The 21,262-nt window shown below is 45.8% G+C and overlaps 1 protein-coding gene across 5 annotated transcripts in view; it reads right to left on the bottom strand.

The window, feature by feature from the left end:
- Positions 1–21,262, bottom strand: part of LOC130355880 (uncharacterized) — a 501,680-nt gene that overhangs the window by 8,745 nt on the left and 471,673 nt on the right. For 4 of the 5 annotated variants that reach the window (XM_056556685.1, XM_056556686.1, XM_056556687.1 and 1 more), the window contains exon 29: positions 19,970–20,170. In XM_056556685.1, coding sequence (XP_056412660.1) covers positions 19,970–20,170 — 201 coding nt within the window. Of the gene's footprint in view, positions 1–19,969; positions 20,171–21,262 lie in introns of those variants that run through there. The other variant, XM_056556690.1, reaches the window with a different exon arrangement.

The raw sequence follows: 21,262 nt of genomic DNA, 5'->3' as shown, positions 1-21,262 counted from the left end.
AAATGCGGCATGCCCCCAGAGCAAAATTTGCTTTCAAAAAGCCAAATGTGACTCCTTCTCTTCTGAGACCTGTAGTGCGCCAGCAGAGCACTTCTCACCCCCATATGGGGTGTTTTCTGAATCGGGAGGAATTGGGCTTCAAATTTTGGGGGGTATTTTCTGCTATTACCCTTTTTAAAAATGTAAACATTTTGGGAAACCAAGCATTTTAGGTAAAAAAAATTATTTTTTTTACATATGCAAAAGTCGTGAAACACCTGTAGGGTATTAAGGTTCACTTTACCCCTTTTTACGTTCCCCGAGGGGTCTGGTTTCCAAAATGGTATGCCATGTGTTTTTTTTTTGCGGTTCTGGCACCATAGGGGCTTCCTAAATGCGGCATGCCCCCAGAGCAAAATTTGCTTTCAAAAAGCCAAATGTGACTCCTTCTCTTCTGAGACCTGTAGTGCGCCAGCAGAGCACTTTTCACCCCCATATGGGGTGTTTTCTGAATCGGAAGAAATTGGGCTTCAAATTTTGGGGGGTATTTTCTGCTATTATCCTTTTTAAAAATGTAACATTTTTGGGAAACCAAGCATTTTAGGTAAAACATTTTTTTTTTTTTTTTACATATGCAAAAGTCGTGAATCACCTGTGGGGTATTAAGGTTCACTTTACCCCTTGTTACGTTTCCCGAGGGGTCTAGTTTCCAAAATGGTATGCCATGTGTTTTTTTTTTGCTGTCCTGGCACCATAGGGGCTTCCTAAAGGTGACATGCCCCCCAAAAACCATTTGTCGCTCCTTCCCTTCTGAGCCCTCTACTGCGCCCGCCGAACAATTAACATAGACATATGAGGTATGTGCTTACTCGAGAGAAATTGGGTTTCAAATACAAGTTAAAATTTTCTCCTTTTTACCCCTTGCAAAAATTCAAAAATTGGGTCTACAAGAACATGCGAGTGTAAAAAATGAAGATTGTGAATTTTCTCCTTCACTTTTCTGCTATTCCTGTGAAACACCTAAAGGGTTAATACGCTTATTGAATGTCATTTTGAATACTTTGGGGGGTGTAGTTTTTATAATGGGGTCATTTATGGGGTATTTCTAATATGAAGACCCTTCAAATCCACTTCAAACCTGAACTGGTTCATGAAAAATAGCGAGTTTGAAAATTTTGTGAAAAATTTCCAAATTGCTGCTGAACTTTGAAGCCCTCTGGTGTCTTCCAAAAGTAAAACCTCATAAATTTTATGATGCAAACATAAAGTAGACATATTGTATATGTGAACCCAAAAATGTTTTATTTTGAATATCCATTTTCCTTACAAGCAGAGAGCTTCAAAGTTAGAAAAATGCAAAATTTTCTTTTTTTTCATAAAATTTTGGGATTTTTCACCAAGAAAGGATGCAAGTTACCATAAAATTTTATCACTAAGTTAAAGTAAAATATGTCAAGAAAAAAAAATCTCAGAATCAGAATGATAACTAAAAGCATTCCAGAGTTATTAATGTTTAAAGTGACAGTGGTCAGAATTGCAAAAAACGCTCTGGTCCTTAAGGTGTAAAATGGCCTGGTCCTTAAGGGTTTAAGCATACTGTAGCTCATTTTTCTGCCCTCATAAGTGCATAGCACATACATACATCTAAATGGTGTACTATTTTGTTCCTGTTAAAGTCTCAAGGGCCTAGATTCTGTGAAAGGCCAGGCAAAAGTACTCACCAGCTGGTACACAAATACTTTTTTAAGGGTACTGTAGCAAATTTTTCTGCCCTCATAAGTGCATATCACATATGTACATCTAAGTGGTGTACTATTTTGTTCCTGTTAAAGTCTCAAGGGCCTAGATACTGTGAAAGGACAGCCAAAAGTACACACCTGCTGCTGTTCTAGACAAATACTGTTAAGCATAGTGGAGCGCATTTTACTGCCCTCATAAGTGCATACCACATACATACATCTATGTGTTGTACCATTTTGTTCCTGATAAAGTCTTAAGGGCCTAGTTACTGTAAAAGGCCAGACAAAAGTACACCCTTGCTGCTGTTCTAGACAAATACTGTTTTAAGCATAGTGAAGCGTATTGTACTCCCCTCATATACGCACTAAGCATGTCAGGCAGAGAAGTGGCAGAGGCCTAAATCCTTCAGGCAGAGGTCGTAGCAGACTAGGGGCGAGTGGCAGCAGGAGTCGCAGAGAGAGGCCTGAGCTCCCGGTATCAGCTAACGGTCGTGTCTCAACCAGCAACCCATCTGCCGTCATCGATTGGTTAACACAGTCATCCACTTAATCACAAGTGACATCTAATACACCCAGTCAACAGTCGGTGGGTCCCTCAGTTGACATGGCCCAGGAGCAGTCCCTGTCCTCCCATTGTCTCTGTCCTATGCTGCTCCTTCCCCTACAGAAGTATCTTATGCTGTGGGTTCAGCTCCACTATTCAGTGAGGACAATATAATAGAGGACAGTCAGCAGCTACTGCAGACACTTGTTGATGATGATGAAGCCAAAAGTAATTGGGAGCTGGGTGCAGAAGGTGCTTCATCATCATCATCATCATCAGTAGAAGAGGGCCGCAGGTTGCCCCTGGGGCAGCAGCTGAGCCAGCAAGGTGGTAACATGGTTGGCAGTCAGCATTGTGGAAGAAGTGGACATTCTGCAGCCAAACATGCTTGGTAGGCAGGGCCGGTTTTAGACTAAGTGTGGCCCTGGGCAAAAATAAAAATGGGGCCCATGACCAAAGATCACCATGTTGAATTGTGTAGAATTGTGTAGCATCTCAGCTGAAGGCCATAACACAAATGCATTATAGGGTCCAAATATAAGCTATATAGGTGAAGACTTAGGAAAACCTGTGCAGAGAATCAGTGGTGGAGTTGCCCACAGCAACCGATCAGAGGCCTTTTTAAAAATGAGAATAGCATCCTCTACATAGGCTTTTATAAATCTCCCCCATAGTGAAAACTTTTTGTTTTAAAGCGCAACTGTTGCATAAAAATAGGTCAATAACCTGTCAGCACAGCACAAGCCGATCACTGGTATACTACAGCCATACATTTGTTTTGGCACTCCTTCTCTTCTATTCTGTAAAAATGACATTTATCTACAGATGCCAAAAGTCAGAGAGGCGTAGTCAGGGATCTGCAATCTCTTTTCCGACATCACAGCACCTCCCCAGCACCGCTCACTGACTGAGAAAGAAACAGAGCTGCGTGCCAGTCAGACTGGGGCAGTGCTGTGGTGCCAGAGAAGAGAGGCTTGGCAGCCCGGGGCATTGTAGATCCCTGGCCACTCCTCTCTGACTTTTGGCAACTGTGGGTAAAAGCAGTTTTTACAGCATAGAAGACACAAAGTGCCAAAACAGATAGATGGCTGCAGTATCCCAGTGATCAGCTCGTAGGCCGCAGTATACCAGTGATCAGCTTGTAGGCCACAGTATACCAGTGATCAGCTCGTAGGCCAGTATACCTGTGATTAGCTCATAGGCTGCAGTATACCAGTGATCAGCTCGTAGGCTGCAGTATACTAGTGATCAGCTCATAGGCCGAATTATACCAGTGATCAGCTCGTAGGCCGCAGTATACGAGTGATCAGCCCGTAGGCCGCAGTATACCAGTGATCAGCCCGTAGGCCGCAGTATAACAGTGATCAGCTCGTAGGCTGCAGTATATCAGTGATCAGCTCGTAGGCTGCAGTATACCAGTGATCAGCTCGTAGGCTGCAGTATACCAGTGATTAGCTCGTAGGCTGCAGTATACCTGTGATCAGCTCGTAGCCTGCAGTATACCAGTGATCAGCTCGTAGGCTGCAGTATACCAGTGATCAGCCCGTAGGCCGCAGTATACCAGTGATCAGCCCGTAGGCCGCAGTATACCAGTGATCAGCTCGTAGGCTGCAGTATATCAGTGATCAGCTCGTAGGCTGCAGTATACCAGTAATCAGCTCGTAGGCTGCAGTATACCAGTGATATGCTCGTAGGCCGCAGTATACCAGTGATCAGCTCGTAGGCTGCAGTATACCAGTGATCAGCTTGTAGGCTGCAGTATACCAGTGATCAGCTCGTAGGCTGCAGTATACCAGTGATCAGCTCGTAGGCTTAAACATTCCTGTATTGTGGCCATGTTAGAGCAGCTCTCCCTTGATCAGAAGCAGTCACAGCATACAGGACTACTAAATCCAGTGACCACAGGGGGCGTCTTCTCTGATTGCATATGTTCTCTTTCCAATCCAGCCCAGGTTATTATGATGATGTCTCCTGATGACTAAAGACTATACCAAGACATCTGTGGCCCCTTCTGCAGTCTACCCAAAACTCTATAGTAACACAACCCCCATCCTTTACATGGACAACCTGCTTTGTTGCTGCTGCCCCATTACCATGTCTACAGCATACCTAGGGGACAGTGTCAAAATCTAATCGGTAGGATCCGACCACTGGAACCCCTGGGTGATTAAAGCAACAGCACATGAACCCATGTCACTCCATTCATTCTCTATGGGATCTCCATACATGTGAGTGCAGTGATCAGCAATGTTTATAAGTCCCATAAAGAACAAATGGAGCTGCAGGTGATCATGTGCTGCTGCTCCATTCATTTGGGGGACAAGGGACTTCTCTACTCATGATCGGTGGTGGTCCCAGGGGTCAGGTCTCACCGATCAGATATTCTGTGTATTGGTGATGACCTTTGGTGTACAGACAACAGACTGGACCAAAAGACCCTCCCCCTCCACACATTGCTCCCCATGGCCCTCTCTCATATATACTGTTCTGTATGACCCCATATCTCACATATACTGCTCTGTATGACCCCATATCTCACATATACTGCTCTGTATGTCCCCATATCTCACATATACTGCTCTGTATGACCCCATATCTCACATATACTGCTCTGTATGACCCCATATCTGCCATATACTGCTCTGTATGACCCCATATCTCCCATATACTGCTCCGTATGTCCCCTATCTCCCATATACTGCTCCGTATGTCCCCCTATCTCACATATACTATTCTGTATGACCCCGTATTTCACACATACATTGCTCCCTATGACCTCCTATCACATATATACTGCTCCCTATGACCCCCTATCACATATTTACTGCTCCCTATGACCCTCTATCACATATACTGCTCCTTATGGCCCCCTTCTCCCATTATACAGTGCTTCCTATGCTCCTCATGTACTGCTACCTATACCCCCCCATATATTGCTAACTTTACCCCACCACTATATACAGTTTATATGTCCCTCATCACATGTACTGGTCTCCCCACCTTCCTCACAGCCCCCTCCCCCCATGCTTTTCCCTATTACCCCCTCCTCCTCCTCTTTGTACACTGTATGGTAAAGGACCTGCGATGGCATCATCAGGAAGGTCCTTTACCATACAGTGTGAGTGTCAATTCTGCTTTGTGGGCTCTCTGAAGCCTGGGCTCCCACAGGGTCACTCTCACATTACTTTAGTCTGCTGCAATTTGCATAAAACTGCAGCATTTTTGCTGCGATTTTGCACAAATTGCGGTAAAATGCAGTAATGTTCCTAGAGTTCAGGGGGCCCTTTTGGACATGGGGGCCCTGGGCAATTGCCCAGCTTCGCAGCAGCCTACCCTCCCAGGAGGTAGTGGAACAGAGGTCCCTGGAAATGGCAGCAGTAGCAGTCAATTAGTGTGGACTGTTGATGGTGCTGCAGTCCCTTTTCAAGTGGTGGACTCTGCACCTTTCAGAAAACTGATGTCTTGTGCCTAGCTGAGATGGAGAGTCCCAAGCCATCATTTCTTTGCGAAGAAGGCAGTAGCAGCCCTGCACAATTTTGTGGAAGAGAAGGTGGGCCAGTCCTTGAGCCTGTCAGTGTGTACCAAAGTGCACAGCAGCGCCCACATCTGGAGCTGTAACTAGGGTCAGGGACAATACATGTCCTTTATGGCCCACTGGGTGAATGTGGTTCCTGCAAAGCCACAACAGCAACATGGACAGATCACGCTCCTTCCTCCTCCACCCTCTCAGGCCATTGGTCCTGTGACCGTGTGGGACTCCGCCTCCTCATCCTCTACCGTGTCCTCAGCCTCCACTGCACAGACAAGTCTCAGTGCCGTTTCAGCATACCATGTGTGTAGGGAAAGGTGGTGTCACGCTGTTCTTCACATGGTTTGCCTTGGAGAACGGAGTCACACGGGAGGAACTGCTAAAAGTAATTCATAAAGAAATTGGAGCATGGCTTATTCCACGAAAACTGGAAATGGGAACCATGGTGACTGACAACAGAAAGAACATCTTGTCTGGAAGGCTGAGCCATGCGCCCTGCATGGCAAAGGTGTTCCCCCCCATTTGCAAGACATCCTAAAAATGGGAGGGAAACTTTGCATGCACTTCAGCCACCGCAAAGCACACCCTCCTTGAGCTGCAGCGTCAGAACGGTATCCCCCACCATAGTCTGATTTGTGACATTGCCACACATTGGAATTCCACCCTCCATATTTTGGACCAACTATACGAACAGAGAAAAGCCATCACTGATTTCTTGATGATCCAAGTGGATAGGGGGACTCCCCTGTGTAACTTCAATGTCAACCAGTGGCAGCTCATACGTGACACCTGCCGTTTGCTCAGGCCCTTTTAGGAAGCCACATTATTAGTCAGTCGCCAGGATTACGGGATGAATGACATCATTCCACTGCTTCATTTCCTACAACACGTGTTGGAAACGATGGCTGGTCAGGGCACTGGAGATGTGGCGCCTACACCTCAAGGCCATATGAGCCCTGTGGGGGCGGAACTGGAGGGGGAGGGGCACAGTGGAGCACAGTTTAGGTTTCATCAAATGGGTGGTTTTTCTAGTCATCTGACAGGAGAGGAGCAGGAGGAGCTAAGTTATGAGGAAGGGCGAGACAGAGGACCCAGACACACCATTGCAGATGGAGGCAGGGAGTCCCTCTTAGTCACTTGCACAAATGGCATGATGCATGCTTAGTTGCTTGCGTAGTGACTGCTGAATTATCTCCATTATTCCGGGATGACTTCTGGCTCTCCACCTTATTGGACCCTCACTTCTGGCACAAAATGGGGGCCTTTTTAACACCCACTTAGAGGGAGGACAAACTGACCTACTACAGAGACATCATACGTAGTCAGTCGGCGCCATCATCCATCATCTTGCAGGTCTGATTGGGGGGGGGGCCCTCTGCACTCACCTTCCACTGCCATGGCTGCTGGGGAGGGGTGGGGTGGCAGGAGCAGTATCAGCTCCATCAGCAGCAGTCTACAATCGCTGATGAGTACCTTTCTTCACCTGCATAGTAAAACAACTAATCAGCAGGTAGACCTGGAGCAGGACCTGAAACAGCAGGTGGTGGCATACCTTGACATGCCCATGCCAACACACCTTGAAGATCCGCTGGACTTCTGGGCAGCCAAACTTGATTTGTGGCCACAACTAGCAGAGTTTGCCCTGGAAAAGCTGTCCTGCCCGGCCAGTAGTGTGCCATCAGAGCAGGTGTTTAGTGTGGCGAGGGCCATAGTCACCACAAGGAGAACTCCTCTGTCCATGAAAAATGTGGAGAGACTGACATTTGTGATGATAAATCAGGCATGGATCAGCCAGGATTTCCACTCACCAATGCCTGATGCATCAGAGTAGATTGACCATGGTGCCACACCAACACTTCACACATATGGATAGTGCAAAACAGATTTAACCTCTTTAGGACATAGGACGTTCTCTAACGTCCCCGCTACCTGGGCTTTAATGCCCAAGGACGTTAGAGAACGTCCTGTTGTATTTCCGGTTTCTGCCGCTCACCCGGCAGAGATCGGAAGCGGATGCCTGCTGAAATCCTTCAGCAGGCATCCAGGGCAAATGCCGAGGGGGCCAAATCGCGAGGGAAATCGCCCTTGCGATCTGCGGCGATACGGGGCTGATCGGGTCTCTGGGACCCGACCGCCCGGTAATTTTGCATGATCCCGGTTGTCACAGACAGCGAGGACCATGCTAAAGTATAGGAGCGAGGTTGCAAGCCTGCCACTTCCTCCTATCCCCTGCGATCCATCGGTTAGCTAACAGACCAATCCCAGGGTGGGGGGCGGTTACTTCCTCCCGCCCTGCCCGGCCCCTGGAAGTCCGGAGAGGACGGGAGGAAGACCGGAGGACGCGGCGGGGGACGGGGGAGTGCTGGGGCCCGGCCCCGGTACTTACCTCGTCCCTGAAGACCCGGATCCTGGCGATGAAGGCGGCGGCGGCGACAGGTGAGTTCCTCTTCAGCCACAGTCGGGCCCTCTACAGCAATGCACGTCGCCGTAAAGCGACATGCATTGCTGTAATGGGACCCTATATACTACAACTCCCAGCATAGCCAGCCAGCCCTTGGCGGATCTGGAGGTCCACAGTTTGGAGACCACTGTGCCCTTCCAGATGTTGCAAAACTACAATCCTCAGCATGCCCTTACTGTCCAGGCATGCTGGGAGTTGTAGTTCTGTAACATCTGGCACTTCAGATGTTGCAGAACTACAACTCCCAGCATGTCTGGACAGTTTTGGCATACTGGGAGTTGTAGTTTTGCAACATCTGGAAGGGCACAGATTGGGAACCACTGTATTAGTGGTCTGCAAACTGTAGTCCTCCAGATGTTGCAAAACTACAACTCCAAGCATGCTGGGAGTTGTAGTTCGGCAACATCTGGCTCTAAAGATGTTGCCGAAATACTACTTCCAGCATGCCTGAGAATGTTTGGGAGTAGTGGATTTGCAACAACTGGAGGCACACTGGTTGGGAAACATTGTCTGTTTCTTAACTCAGTGTTTCCCAACCCGTGTTCCTCCAGCTGTTGCAAAACTATAACTATCAGCATGCACTGATAGACTGTGCATGCTGGGAGTTGTAGTTTTGCAACAGCTGGAGGTCCCCCCCCCCCCCCCTGTGAATGTACAGGGTACATTCACATGGGCAGGGGGCTTACAGTGAGTATCAGGCTGCAAGTTTGCGATGCAGCAAATTTTGCGCGGCAGCTCAAACTCGCAGCGGGAAACTCACTGTAATCCCCCGCCCGTGTGACTGTACCCTAAAAACACTACACTACAAAAATACTACATATACACATACCCCTACACAGCCCCCCTCCCCTCCCCAATAAAAATGAAAAACGTCTGGTATGCCACTGTTTCCAAAATGGAACCTCCAGCGATGGCAAAACAACAACTCCCAGGATTGCCGGACAGCCGTTGACTGTCCAAGCATGCTGGGAGTTTTGCAACAGCTGGAGGCACCCTGTTTGGGAATCACTGGCGTAGAATACCCCTATATCCACCCCTATGCAAATCCCTAATTCAGGCCCCAAATGCACATGGCGCTCTCACTTTGGAGCCCTGTCCTATTTCAAGGCAACAGTTTAGGGCCACATATGGGGTATCGCCATACTCGGGCGAAATTGTGTTACAAATTTTGTGGGGCTTTTTCTCCTTTAACCCCTTATGAAAAGGTGAAGTTGGGGTCTACAACAGCATGTTAGTGTAAAAAAATAAATTTTTTACACTAACACGCTGGTGTTTCCCTATACTGTTCATTTTGACAAGGGGTAAAAGGGGAAAAAAGCCCCCCAAAATTTGTAATGCAATTTTCTACGGAGATACCCCATATGTGGGCGCAAAGTGCTCTGGGGGTGCACAACAAGGCCCAGAAGGGAGAGTGCACCATGTACATTTGAGGTGATTTGCATAGGAGTGGCTGATTGTTACAGCGGTTTTGACAAACGCAAAAAAAAAAAAAACCACATGTGACCCCATTTTGGAAACTACACCCCTCACGGAATGTAATGAGGGGTGCAGTGAGAATTTACACCCCACTGGTGTCTGACAGATCTTTGGAACAGTGGGCTGTGCAAATTGAAAAGATCCAAAGATCTGACAGACACCAGTGGGGGGTAAATGCTCACTGTACCCCTTGTTACATTCCTCAAGGGGTCTAGTTTCCAAAATGGTATGCCATGTGGGGATTTTTTGCTGTTCTGGCACCATAGGGGCTTCCTAAATGCAACATGCCCCCCGACCAAAATTTGCTCTCAAAAAGCCAAATATGACTCCTTCTCTTCTGAGCATTGTAGTTCGCCCGTAGTGCACTTCAGGTCAACTTATGGGGTACCTCCATACTCATAAGAGATGGGGTTACAAATTTTGGGGGGTATTTTCTGCTATTAACCCTTGCAAAAATGTGAAATTTGGGGGGAAACACACATTTTAGTGAAAAAAATGTATCTTTTTTTACATATGCAAAAGTCGTGAAACACCTGTGGGGTATTAAGGTTCACTTTACCCCTTGTTACTTTCCCCAAGGGGTCTAGTTTCCAAAATGATATGCCATGTGGAGATTTTTTGCTGTTCTGGCACCATAGGGGCTTCCTAAATGCATCATGCCCCCCAAAAACCATTTCAGAAAAACGTTCTCTCCAAAATCCCCTTGTCACTCCTTCGCTTCTGAGCCCCCTACTGCGCCCGCTGAACAATTTACATAGACATATGAGGTATGTGCTTACTCGAGAGAAATTGGGCTACAAATATAATTAGTATATATTTTCTCCTTCTACCCCTTGTAAAAATAAAAAAAATGGGTCTACAAGAACATGCGAGTGTAAAAAATGAAGATTGTGAATTTTCTCCTTCACTTTGCTGCTATTCCTGTGAAACACCTAAAGGGTTAAACTGCTGACTGAATGTCATTTTGAATACTTTGGGGGGTGCAGTTTTTATAATGGGGTAATTTGTGGGGTATTTCTAATATGAAGACCCTTTAAAACCTGAACTGGTCCCTGAAAAATAGTGAGTTTGAAAATGTTGTGAAAAATTGGAAAATTGCTGCTGAACTTTGAAGCCCTCTGGTGTCTTCCAAAAGTAAAAAAACATGTCAATTTTATGATGCAAACATAAAGTAGACATATTGTATATGTGAATAAAATGTTTTTTTTTATTTGGAATATCCTTTTTCCTTACAAGCAGAGAGCTTCAAAGTTAGAAAAATGCAACAAAGAAACGATGCAAGTATCGACAAAATTTTACCAATAACATAAAGTAGAATATGTCACGAAAAAACAATCTCGGATTTAGAATGATAAGTAAAAGCATCCCAGAGTTATTAATGTTTAAAGTGACAGTGGTCAGATGTTCAAAAAACGCTCTGGTCCTAAGGTGTAAAATGGCCTGGTCCTTAAGGGGTTAAGGCACTGCTCTTTTCCTCATCTTATTCTAAAAATCATAATACTTTCAATTTTGCACCTAAAATTACATATTATGGCTTATTTGTTTTGCCACCAATTCTACTTTGCAGTGAAATTAGTCATTTTACCAAAAAGTCCATGCTGAAACAGAAAAATAAATCATTGTGTGACAAAACGGAAAAAAAATGCCATTTTGTAATATTTGGGGGCTTTTGTTTCTACACAGTGCATTTTTTGGTAAAAATGTCACCTTATCTTTATTCTGTAGGTCCATACGGTTAAAATGATACCCTACTTACCGTATATACTCGAGTATAGGCCGAGTTTTTCAGCACGATTTTTCGTGCTGAAAACACCCCCCTCGGCTTATACTCGAGTGAACTCCCCCACCCGCAGTGGTCTTCAACCTGCGGACTTCCAGAGGTTTCAAAACTACAACTCCCAGCAAGCCAGGGCAGCCATCGGCTGTCCGGGCTTGCTGGGAGTTGTAGTTTTGAAACCTCCGGAGGTCCGCAGGTTGAAGACCACTGCGGCCTTCAACATCATCCAGCCCCCTCTCACCCCCTTTAGTTCTGAGTACTCACCTCCGCTCGGCGCTGGTCCGGTCCTGCAGGACTGTCCGGTGAGGAGGTGGTCCGGTGGGATAGTGTTCCGGGCTGCTATCTTCACCGGGGAGGCCTCTTCTAAGCGCTTCGGGCCCGGCCTCAGAATAGTCACGTTGCCGTGACAACGACGCAGAGGTGCGTTCATTGCCAACGTAATTCTGCGTCATTGTCAAGGCAACGCCTCTATTCCGGGCCGGAAGCGCGGAGAAGAGGCGCCCCCGGTGAAGATAGCAGCCCGGACCACCTCCTCACCGGACCACCTCCTCACCGGACAGCCCTGCAGGACCGGACCAGCGCCGAGCGGAGGTGAGTACTCAGAACTAAAGGGGGTGAGAGGGGGCTGGATGATGTTGAAGGCCGCAGTGGTCTTCAACCTGCGGACCTCCGGAGGTTTCAAAACTACAACTCCCATCAAGCCCGGACAGCCGATGGCTGCCCGGGCTTGCTGGGAGTTGTAGTTTTGAAACCACTGGAGGTCCGCAGGTTGAAGACCACTGAGGGCGAATGATGAGAAGAGGATGATGAAGGGGGGGTGTGGGGATGATGAAGGGGGGTGGGGATGATGAAGGGGGGGTGTGGGATGATAAGGGGATGATGAAGGGGGGATGTGTGGGATGATGACAAGGGGATGATGAAGGGGGGATGTGTGGGATGATAAGGGGATGATGAAGGGGGGATGTGCGGGATGATAAGGGGATGATGAAGGGGGGGATGTGTGGGATGATGACAAGGGGATGATGAAGGGGGGATGTGTGGGATGATAAGGGGATGATGAAGGGGGGATGTGTGGGATGATAAGAGGATGATGAAGGGGGGATGTGTGGGATGATGACAAGGGGATGATGATGAGGATGTTAATGACGGGTCTGGATGATGACAGGGGGGGATGAGGTATTTCCCACCCTAGGCTTATACTCGAGTCAATAACTTTTCCTGGGATTTTGGGTTGAAATTAGGGGTCTCGGCTTATACTCGGGTCGGCTTATACTCGAGTATATACGGTATATAGGTTTGATTTTGTATTACTTCTGAAAAAAATCATAACTACATGCAGGAAAATTTATACGTTTAAAATTGTCATCTTCTGACCCCTATAACTTTTTTTTTCCCGCACATAGGGATGTATGAGGGCTTATTTTTTGCGCCGTCATCTGAAGTTTTTATCGTTTTTTTTTATCTGACTTTTTTATCGTCTTTTATTCAATTTTTTTGTGCTATAAAAAGTGACCAAAAATACGCTATTTGGGACTTTGGAATCTTTTTTCCCGTTTTTTATTCGTGCAGTTTAATTAACGAGGCAGGGGCTGGAACAGGTGGTATCTCGCCTGGTGGAGGACCGCCAGCTCGATGCTCATTACTCACAAGAATAGGTACTCAAAAAATGTAAATAAATTCAAATTGAATTAAGTAAAAATTACATAAAAATTCTCTTAAATTTTGACGCCATATGGTCTCCCTGCTGCCACATACAGACGCTCTGCGGCAGTGATTCTAATAGCAATGCCTGTAATTTGCATGTCATACTGAATAACAATATTATTTCACTAACACAGCACGCTCCCTATGCATGTTAGGACAAGGCGATATGTTCTACACCCCTATTGAGGCTATATGGTCTCCTCATGCTTCCGCCACCTACACGCTGTGTCATTCAGCCACTATATGTTCTCGTCATGCTGCCGCCACCTCCACGCTGTGTCATTCAGCCACTATACGGTCTCCTCATACTGATGCCACCTCCAGGCTCTGTCATTGTGCTGCTCTGCGACAGTGATTCTAATAGCAACGTCTCTGATCTGCATGTCATACTGAATAACAGTATTATTTCACTAACCCAGCACACAGCCTATGCGTGTTACAGCAAGGCGTGTTACACCCCTATTGAGGCTCTCTGTAGGCCAGAAATAGACCTTTTTAATAGCGATTCGGTGCAAATAAATTCGGCCCAAAACAAATTTTTGGGGAAAATTCAGCGAATCGGCCGAATCTAATTTTTAAAAATATTTGCTCATCTCTAGAGACCACAAATACTGCCACTACACCAAATAAAAGACTTTATATGTATCCAAACTGGCCACAAAACCCGGAGTAACATCACCCTCTGCAACTGCAATGTTAAGCTGTAGCCGGCGGACATTAACCCCTTAACGACCACGGATGTAAATGTACGTCCTGGTTTGGCGGGACTTCCCGCACCAGGACGTACATTTACATCCTGTGTATGACCGCGAGCATCGGAACGGTGCTCGCGTCATACACAGCAGGTTCCGGCTGCTAGTAGCAGCCGGGGACCCGCCGGTAATGGCCGACATCCGCGATCGCGCGGATGTCCGCCATTAACCTCTCAGATGCCGTGATCAATACAGATCATGGCATCTGCGGCAGTGCGGTACTTTGAATGGATGATCCGATCATCCAGTATGGCGGCCGGAGGTTCCCTCACCTGGCTCCGGCCGTCTCCCAGGGTCTTCTGCTCTGGTCTGAGATCGAGCAGACCAGAGCAGAAGATCACCGATAATACTGATCAGTGCTATGTCCTATACATGGCACTGAACAGTATTAGTAATCAAAGGATTGCTATAGATAGTTCCCTATGGGGGACATAAAAAGTGTACAAAAAAAAGGTGAAAAATGTTAAAATAAAAGTAAAAAAAAAGTGAAAAATCCCCTCCCCCAATAAAAATGAAAATTGTCAGTTTTTCCCATTTTACCCCCAAAAAGCGTAATTTTTTTAATAAACATATTTCATATCGCCGCATGCGTAAATGTCCATACTATCAAAATATAATGTTAATTATCCCATATGGTGAATGGCATAAACGTAACATTTTTTAAAAAGTCCAAAAATGCTGCTTTTTTGTCACATTTTATAAAAATAAATTAATATTAAAAATATTAATAAAAAAATGATCTAAAAGTTTTATATATGCAAATGTGGTATCGATAAAAAGTACAGATGACGGCGTAAAAAATGAGCCCTCATACCGCCCTATATATGGAAAAATTTAAAAGTTACAGGTGGTCAAAATAGAGCGATTACTGATTTTGTAGAAAAAGTTTTAGTTTTTTTTAAGAGGTATAAAAATATAAAAGTATCTAGCCATGGGTATGATTTTAATCGTATTGACCCACAGAATTAAGAACACATGTCATTTTTACCGTAAAGTGTATAGTGTGAAAACAAAACCCTCCAAAATGTGCAAAATTGTGGTTTTCATTTAAATTTCCTCCCTAAAAAAAGTTTTTGGGGTTCGCCGTACATTTTTTGGTAAAAAGAGAAATTTCATTACAAAGTAAAATTGGTTACGCAAAAAACAAGCCCTTATATGGGTCTGTAGATGGAAATATGAAGGAGTTATGGATTTTAGAAGGCAAGGAGGAAAAAATGAAAACGCAAAAATAAAATTGGCCTAGTCCTTAAGGTGAAAATGGGCTTGGTCCTTAAGGGATTAATGTCCGTCGCCCTGCCAGGCATGAACCCAGACTGGTCAGGATGAACGAGGGAAGAGACAATTCCATTTAGTTTGTTGGCTAAAATCTTGGCCATAATTTGAATGTCCATGTTAGGCAAGGAAATAGGTCCATAAGAATCAGGTCTACTGGGGTCCTTACCAGGTTTGAGAAGAACCACTATCAACGCTTCTTTCATAGAATCAGGGAGAGAGCTCGTCTCAATAGCAGAATTATACAAACGTAAAAGGAGGGGCATCAACTTCTCCTCGTTCATCCGTTACCATTCCCCAACCATACCATCCAATCCCGGAGTCTTGCCGAGCGGGTGGTCCCTAATGGGTTGAGAAACTTCCTCAGCAGAGAACGGATCCTCAAGGGGAGAGAGGGACAGACTATGTAATTAGGAAAGCAAGCCGTCAGGGATAGCAAGAGAGCGAGAAGCATAAAGATCACTATAGAAGTCCCAAAACACCCCTTTAATAGCTACAGGATCAGAAACAAGAGACCCATCCGCATCCTGAATACAAGGAATAGAGCCCAATGGACGACTCTCCCTCGCTAGATAAGCAAGCAATTTCCCATTTTTATCCCCAAATTCAAAGAGGGCAGCCTTCCTATCTACCAGTTTCTTCTGTACTCTATCTTGCTGAACCACTAATAATGCCCCCTGCGCCTTAGCCCAAGCACGTTCCCCATCAGGGGAAGGGTTACGGACCACCTCCGCCTCTAATCTACTGACCTCAGACTGCAAGGACCGTTCCCGAGCCAAGTAAATAGCCCTCTGACCTGCCACCCAAGCAATGAAAGCACCCCAAACCATAGCCTTATAGGCATCCCATTGAGCGAAAGGATCAGGATGACTTCCATTATGAGCCCAGTACTCATCATGAGCAACCTCCACTGCCTCAGCAACTGCCACAGACTGGATCCAACCAGGTTGCATCCTCCAAAGGTTAGAAGAAGGACAGGGACCCACAGAGAGAGTAAGAACAATAGCTGAGTGGTCTGAGATCCCCCTACCGGTGTACAGGATATCTCTTACCATAGGTAGAAGATCCGTTGAGGCAAAGGCTAGGTCTATTCTCGAGAAGGATTTGTGCACAGAGGAGTAGAAGGAGAAAACATTATCAGTCAGATATTTTCAACTGCACACATTTGTAATACTCAACGCCAGGTGCCAGGAGGTGAGGACGGAGGATCCCAAATCTACAGCACTGGTGCGATTGACCAGTGGATCAGGAACAGCATTAAAACCACCTATAAAGAGAACAGGATCAGAGGGAAAAGTGAGTAACTTGGCAGTAATAACATCCAATACATCCACACGGAATGGAGGAGGAGCATAGACCCTAACGTAAAATGGAAAGATCTAAAGGAACAATGCAGAATCACAAACCTCCCAAAATGATCACAGACTACCTGAGACACTTCTGACCAGTAACATGCGTCTCCTGCAAACAAATCAAGTGGGGAGAATGACGTTTGACAAAATCAAGGCATAGGGCCCACTTAAACTTAAAGTTAAGACCCTGGACATTCCAGCTTACAATCTTAAGAGACCCCATCATGGCGGAAATCAAAAAGGAACACAGGGGAATACATAAGGGGCATGAAGCATAAAAACAGAATAAAACATTCCCAGCAATACCCTGTCTAACACTAAAGGAACCAAGTGTATCCCTATACCCTAAACGCTAACAGTTAGGAGAAATGGACTGGAATTAGCTGAGTAAGTAACTCCAAAACACCACACGTCCACCCCCCACCCCCCCAGCAAGAACCTAAAAGAGAACCTTAAGGGAACAGGAACCTAGGGAGGCCCTAAACAAAAGAGCACCCTATCTCCCTGGACTAACTAAGGCAGGGTAAAGATAAATAGGTCCCACTACAAGGATCAGTTCTGTCAGGTGGGCGAGCAGATGGAGCAGCGTCCGCCCACTGCAGGGCTTCAGTCTTGGTCAATGATCCAACAACCACCCTCAAGCAAGCTGGAAACAACATGGCGTACTGGTATCCCTTGGAACCGAGACGCTGCTGGACCTCATTGAATTGCGTCCTCTGTTTGCGAAGTTCCATTGAGAAGTCCAGATAGAACGCCACTCTGCTGTTGAAGAGAACTTCCCCCTCTTAGGATGGCACCTCTGTCCTTGAAATGAAGCGGCTTAGCCAGGAAGGGCTTGGGTGTCCCATCCAGGGAACGAGGTCTGGCGGGGACTCTCTGTGCCCATTCTACAGAGAAGTATGGGGGGAATGTATCGGCAGGGAGAGTGTCATTGAGCCAAGTCTCTAGGAAAGCAACTGCATCAGTCCCCTCTGCCTTCTCAGGGAACTGTCAACTACCAACTTCACCTGCCTCTGCAAGGTAGCAATCTGTTGCGGGATAGGTTGAAGTATGTTATCAATGGTCGAGATACATCGCTCCGCTTTGATGAGTTTTTGAGTCTCATTCCAGAGGATAACAAAATCCTGTATCAACTCATCCACCTTGGAGACCATCATGGTTTGACACGTAGTAATAGCCACCAGCACTTCAGAAAACTACAGGTCAATATCCGCAGTATTATACTGCGATCGAGCAAGATAATGGAGCTGCAGCGGGGTAGCAGGGCCCTCAAAGAACAGCATAGATGGATCAGGAGACTCACGTCCAGGACAGCCCTGAGATCTGGAAAATTGAATGAGCGCTTTGGCTGCATGAGCTGACACTTTAGAGGCCATAGGAGGCTGAGCACAGGAGTCTCACCGGGAGGGGCCACGCGACCGCAGTGGGCCATCATCAGACGACACGTCATCATCAGAGGAATGCCAAGCAGCTTCAGCCACCACTTTAGTATTCTTTGCTTTGTTCCAAGAGCCCCCCATTGCACGAAGAAGGGGCAGACAGATAAGTAGAAAGCACACAACAGGGTAGCACAGCTCAGGTCGCTCCGATATAGCTGCACACAGTCCAGCAGAGAGGGAAACGGTCCAGCAACAGGAATGCACCACAATGCCCAGCATGCCTTACGCCCACCACAGCAGGGGCAGCCAGCCAGAACATCCAAGCAGTGGGGGAGGGCTATGGAGGCCCCACAGTATAGAGCACAAGTCCCAGCAAGGCAGAAGAGGGCCTGGGGGAGGTATATCAGTCCAGTGCAGAGTTAAACGCTTGATAGGGCTCCCCTGAGCAGCTCCTCCAGGTGCACACAACCCCGCTTCACCCCCACAGCAGACTCTGAGGGCAGACAGGCACCACTCTGGATCCCAGCATGGAGAGAAGAGGGCTGCAGAAGGGACCACCCCACACACAGCACTGCCACCAGCGGGAGTCTCCAGGGCAACCAGCAGGACCTGGGAGGAAGACACGCCCACAAAAGCGGTAATGGCGGCGCCCACCGGTGCAATCACGATCCCAGCTTACTGCCCGCAGCGAGAGGCACCACTGCACAGCCAGTACAGGAGAAGAACCAGAGCCTCACCCGACACCCCACCAAGCTGGGACAAGACAGGGACTCACAGACTGCACCGCAGCTCTGACAGCCCAGCGCAGACACAGCGCGCAACCACTCGTGGCCGAGACAGTACCAGCCCAGGATCTTCAGGAGGCCAGCAGGGATCAGGCAGGTGAGTTATGGCTTAAGGTGGTTAATTCAGGGTAATTGTTAGCTGAGGTAGCGGGAGCTCTGGACCACACGTCCGCTCAGCTCTGCATTCAGGCCACGCCCCCCTTGGACCATTTTTTTGGAGCATAATGCCGCATTCAAATCAGACCTTTTTTTTAGCTAAACAAATCATGCCCCCTTGTCAATCCATAGCACATGCCCCCTTGTCAAGCAAGGTGTAAAAGTGTCTAAATATATCTAAAACGCATAGTAAATATCTCATGAACAGAAGAGCACACACAGGAATTGTAAAAAGGTGTGGAATCAGGGCACCCTAAGGTATTTATTTATAGAAAAATCTCATTTATTGGGGGTTGGCCACTGGTCCTCTTTTAAGCATAAAGTGGTTGAAAAACATGACACAGCACAATGGGCATGTGGCTGTGTTTGGAAGAAAGTAGCCATGTTTTTTCTAATGCTGGATAACCCCCTTGGGCCTCTGTCACACACACTATTTGTAGTGTTTCTTTGTTTGTTAGCTTAAAAAGCATCAAAAAAATTATGTGTTTTAGTGATCAATTAAATTTTTTTGGTACCATTTTTCTGTGGAGAATGACAACCTAGAGTATGCTGCATTTGGAAAAATATGTCACTGATTCCACATGTGCACCCAAAATGAAGAAAAACACTAACAAAAGCATTGTTCTTTTGTGCATTTTATATTTCCCTGTTGACTTTTGGTTAACATCTGACCACATCATTTTTTGGCAAAAAAATGCACAGGAAAAAAAAACACCACAAAACCTACATAACATGTTCAGTCCCAAAAATGCTGTGTGTCACAACAGCCTTAATGTGTGTTTTTAAATGGCTTCAAATGGAGCTTCACACTGAATTCTATGCTTTTTTTTTTTTTGCCTAAGCTCTGTCAATACACCGATGTTTAATAGTGTCAAACTCTTGACACTCTGTTGTAAATCAGTTTCATCAGTGTCCTCTAACAATCTCATCTATTCTTTCCATGAAAGTGCCTTATTTATTCCAAAATTATATTTCTCTATCTGTGGAAATGACTACTTTCCCTGAAGATGTTGCCTAATGGAAGCACGCTGAGAATATTGCATACCTAGTATTTCCATACTTACAATAAGGTCATAAAATTTCTCTCCCATTGCCTCTTCGTAAAAGCGCTGGTGCTGCTGATATTCTTGACTGTTTCTTTGCAATTTCCTCTGTTTCTTATCCAGGCTTTCTATGATTAACAGAGACATTTCTTTGCCTTTCTTACTCATCTGAGTAGCCAAGAATTTCTTGATATTGCTTACTGCAAGCAAATCATTGATAACCTGTCAAAGAAGAGATAGCCACAAAAATAACTTCATAAATCCCAACACCTATTAACATTGATAACCATAACATTTGTCATAGCTTGCATTGGTCTATGCATTCAAGGCAGCTCCATAGAGGTTTGACTCAGTGATGATATGCTTTCTGCTGCTTGTTAAAGAGTAAGATAATATGCAAGGAACACACACACACACACATATATATATATATATCAGTGCATAGTGAAAGTATTCGGTCCCCTTGAACTTTTCGAACTTTTGCCACATTTCAGGCTTCAAACATAAAGATATAAAACTGTAATTTTTTGGGAAGAATCAACAACAAGTGGGACACAATCATGAAGTGGAACGAAATTTATTGGATATTTCAAAGTTTGTTAACAAATAAAAAACTGAAAAATTGGGCGTGCAAAATTATTCAGCCCCTTTACTTTCAGTGCAGCAAACTCTCTCCAGAAGTATCTCTGAATGATCCAATGTTGACCTAAATGACTAATGATGATAAATAGAATCCACCTGTGTGTAATCAAGTCTCCGTATGAATGCACCTGCACTGTGATAGTCTCAGAGGTCCGTTTAAAGCACAGAGAGCATCATGAAGAACAAGGAACACACCAGGCAGGTCCGAGATACTGTTGTGGAGAAGTTTAAAGCCGGATTTGGATACAAAAAGATTTACCAAGCTTTAAACATTCCAAGGAGCACTGTGCAAGCAATAATATTGAAATGGAAGGAGTATCAGACCACTGCAAATCTAAGAAGACCTGGCCATCCCTCTAAACTTTCAGCTCATACAAGGAAAAGACTGATCAGAGATGCAGCCAAGAGGCTCATGATCACTCTGGATGAACTGCAGAGATCTACAGCTGAGGTGGGAGACTCTGTCCATAGGACAAAAATCAGTCATATACTGCACAAATCTGGCCTTTATGGAAGAGTGGCAAGAAGAAAGCCATTTCTTAAAGATATCCATAAAAAGTGTTGTTTAAAGTTTGCCACAAGCCACCTGGGAGACACACCAAATTTGTGGAAGAAGTTGCTCTGGTCTGATGTAACCAAAATCGAACTTATTGGCAACAATGCAAAACATTA

The sequence above is a fragment of the Hyla sarda genome, chromosome 2 (assembly GCF_029499605.1).
Source record: "Hyla sarda isolate aHylSar1 chromosome 2, aHylSar1.hap1, whole genome shotgun sequence".
Classification (NCBI taxonomy): Eukaryota; Metazoa; Chordata; class Amphibia; order Anura; family Hylidae; genus Hyla; species Hyla sarda.
The sequence above is the reverse complement of the archived record's forward strand: the minus strand, read 5'-3'. Positions and strand labels throughout refer to the sequence as shown.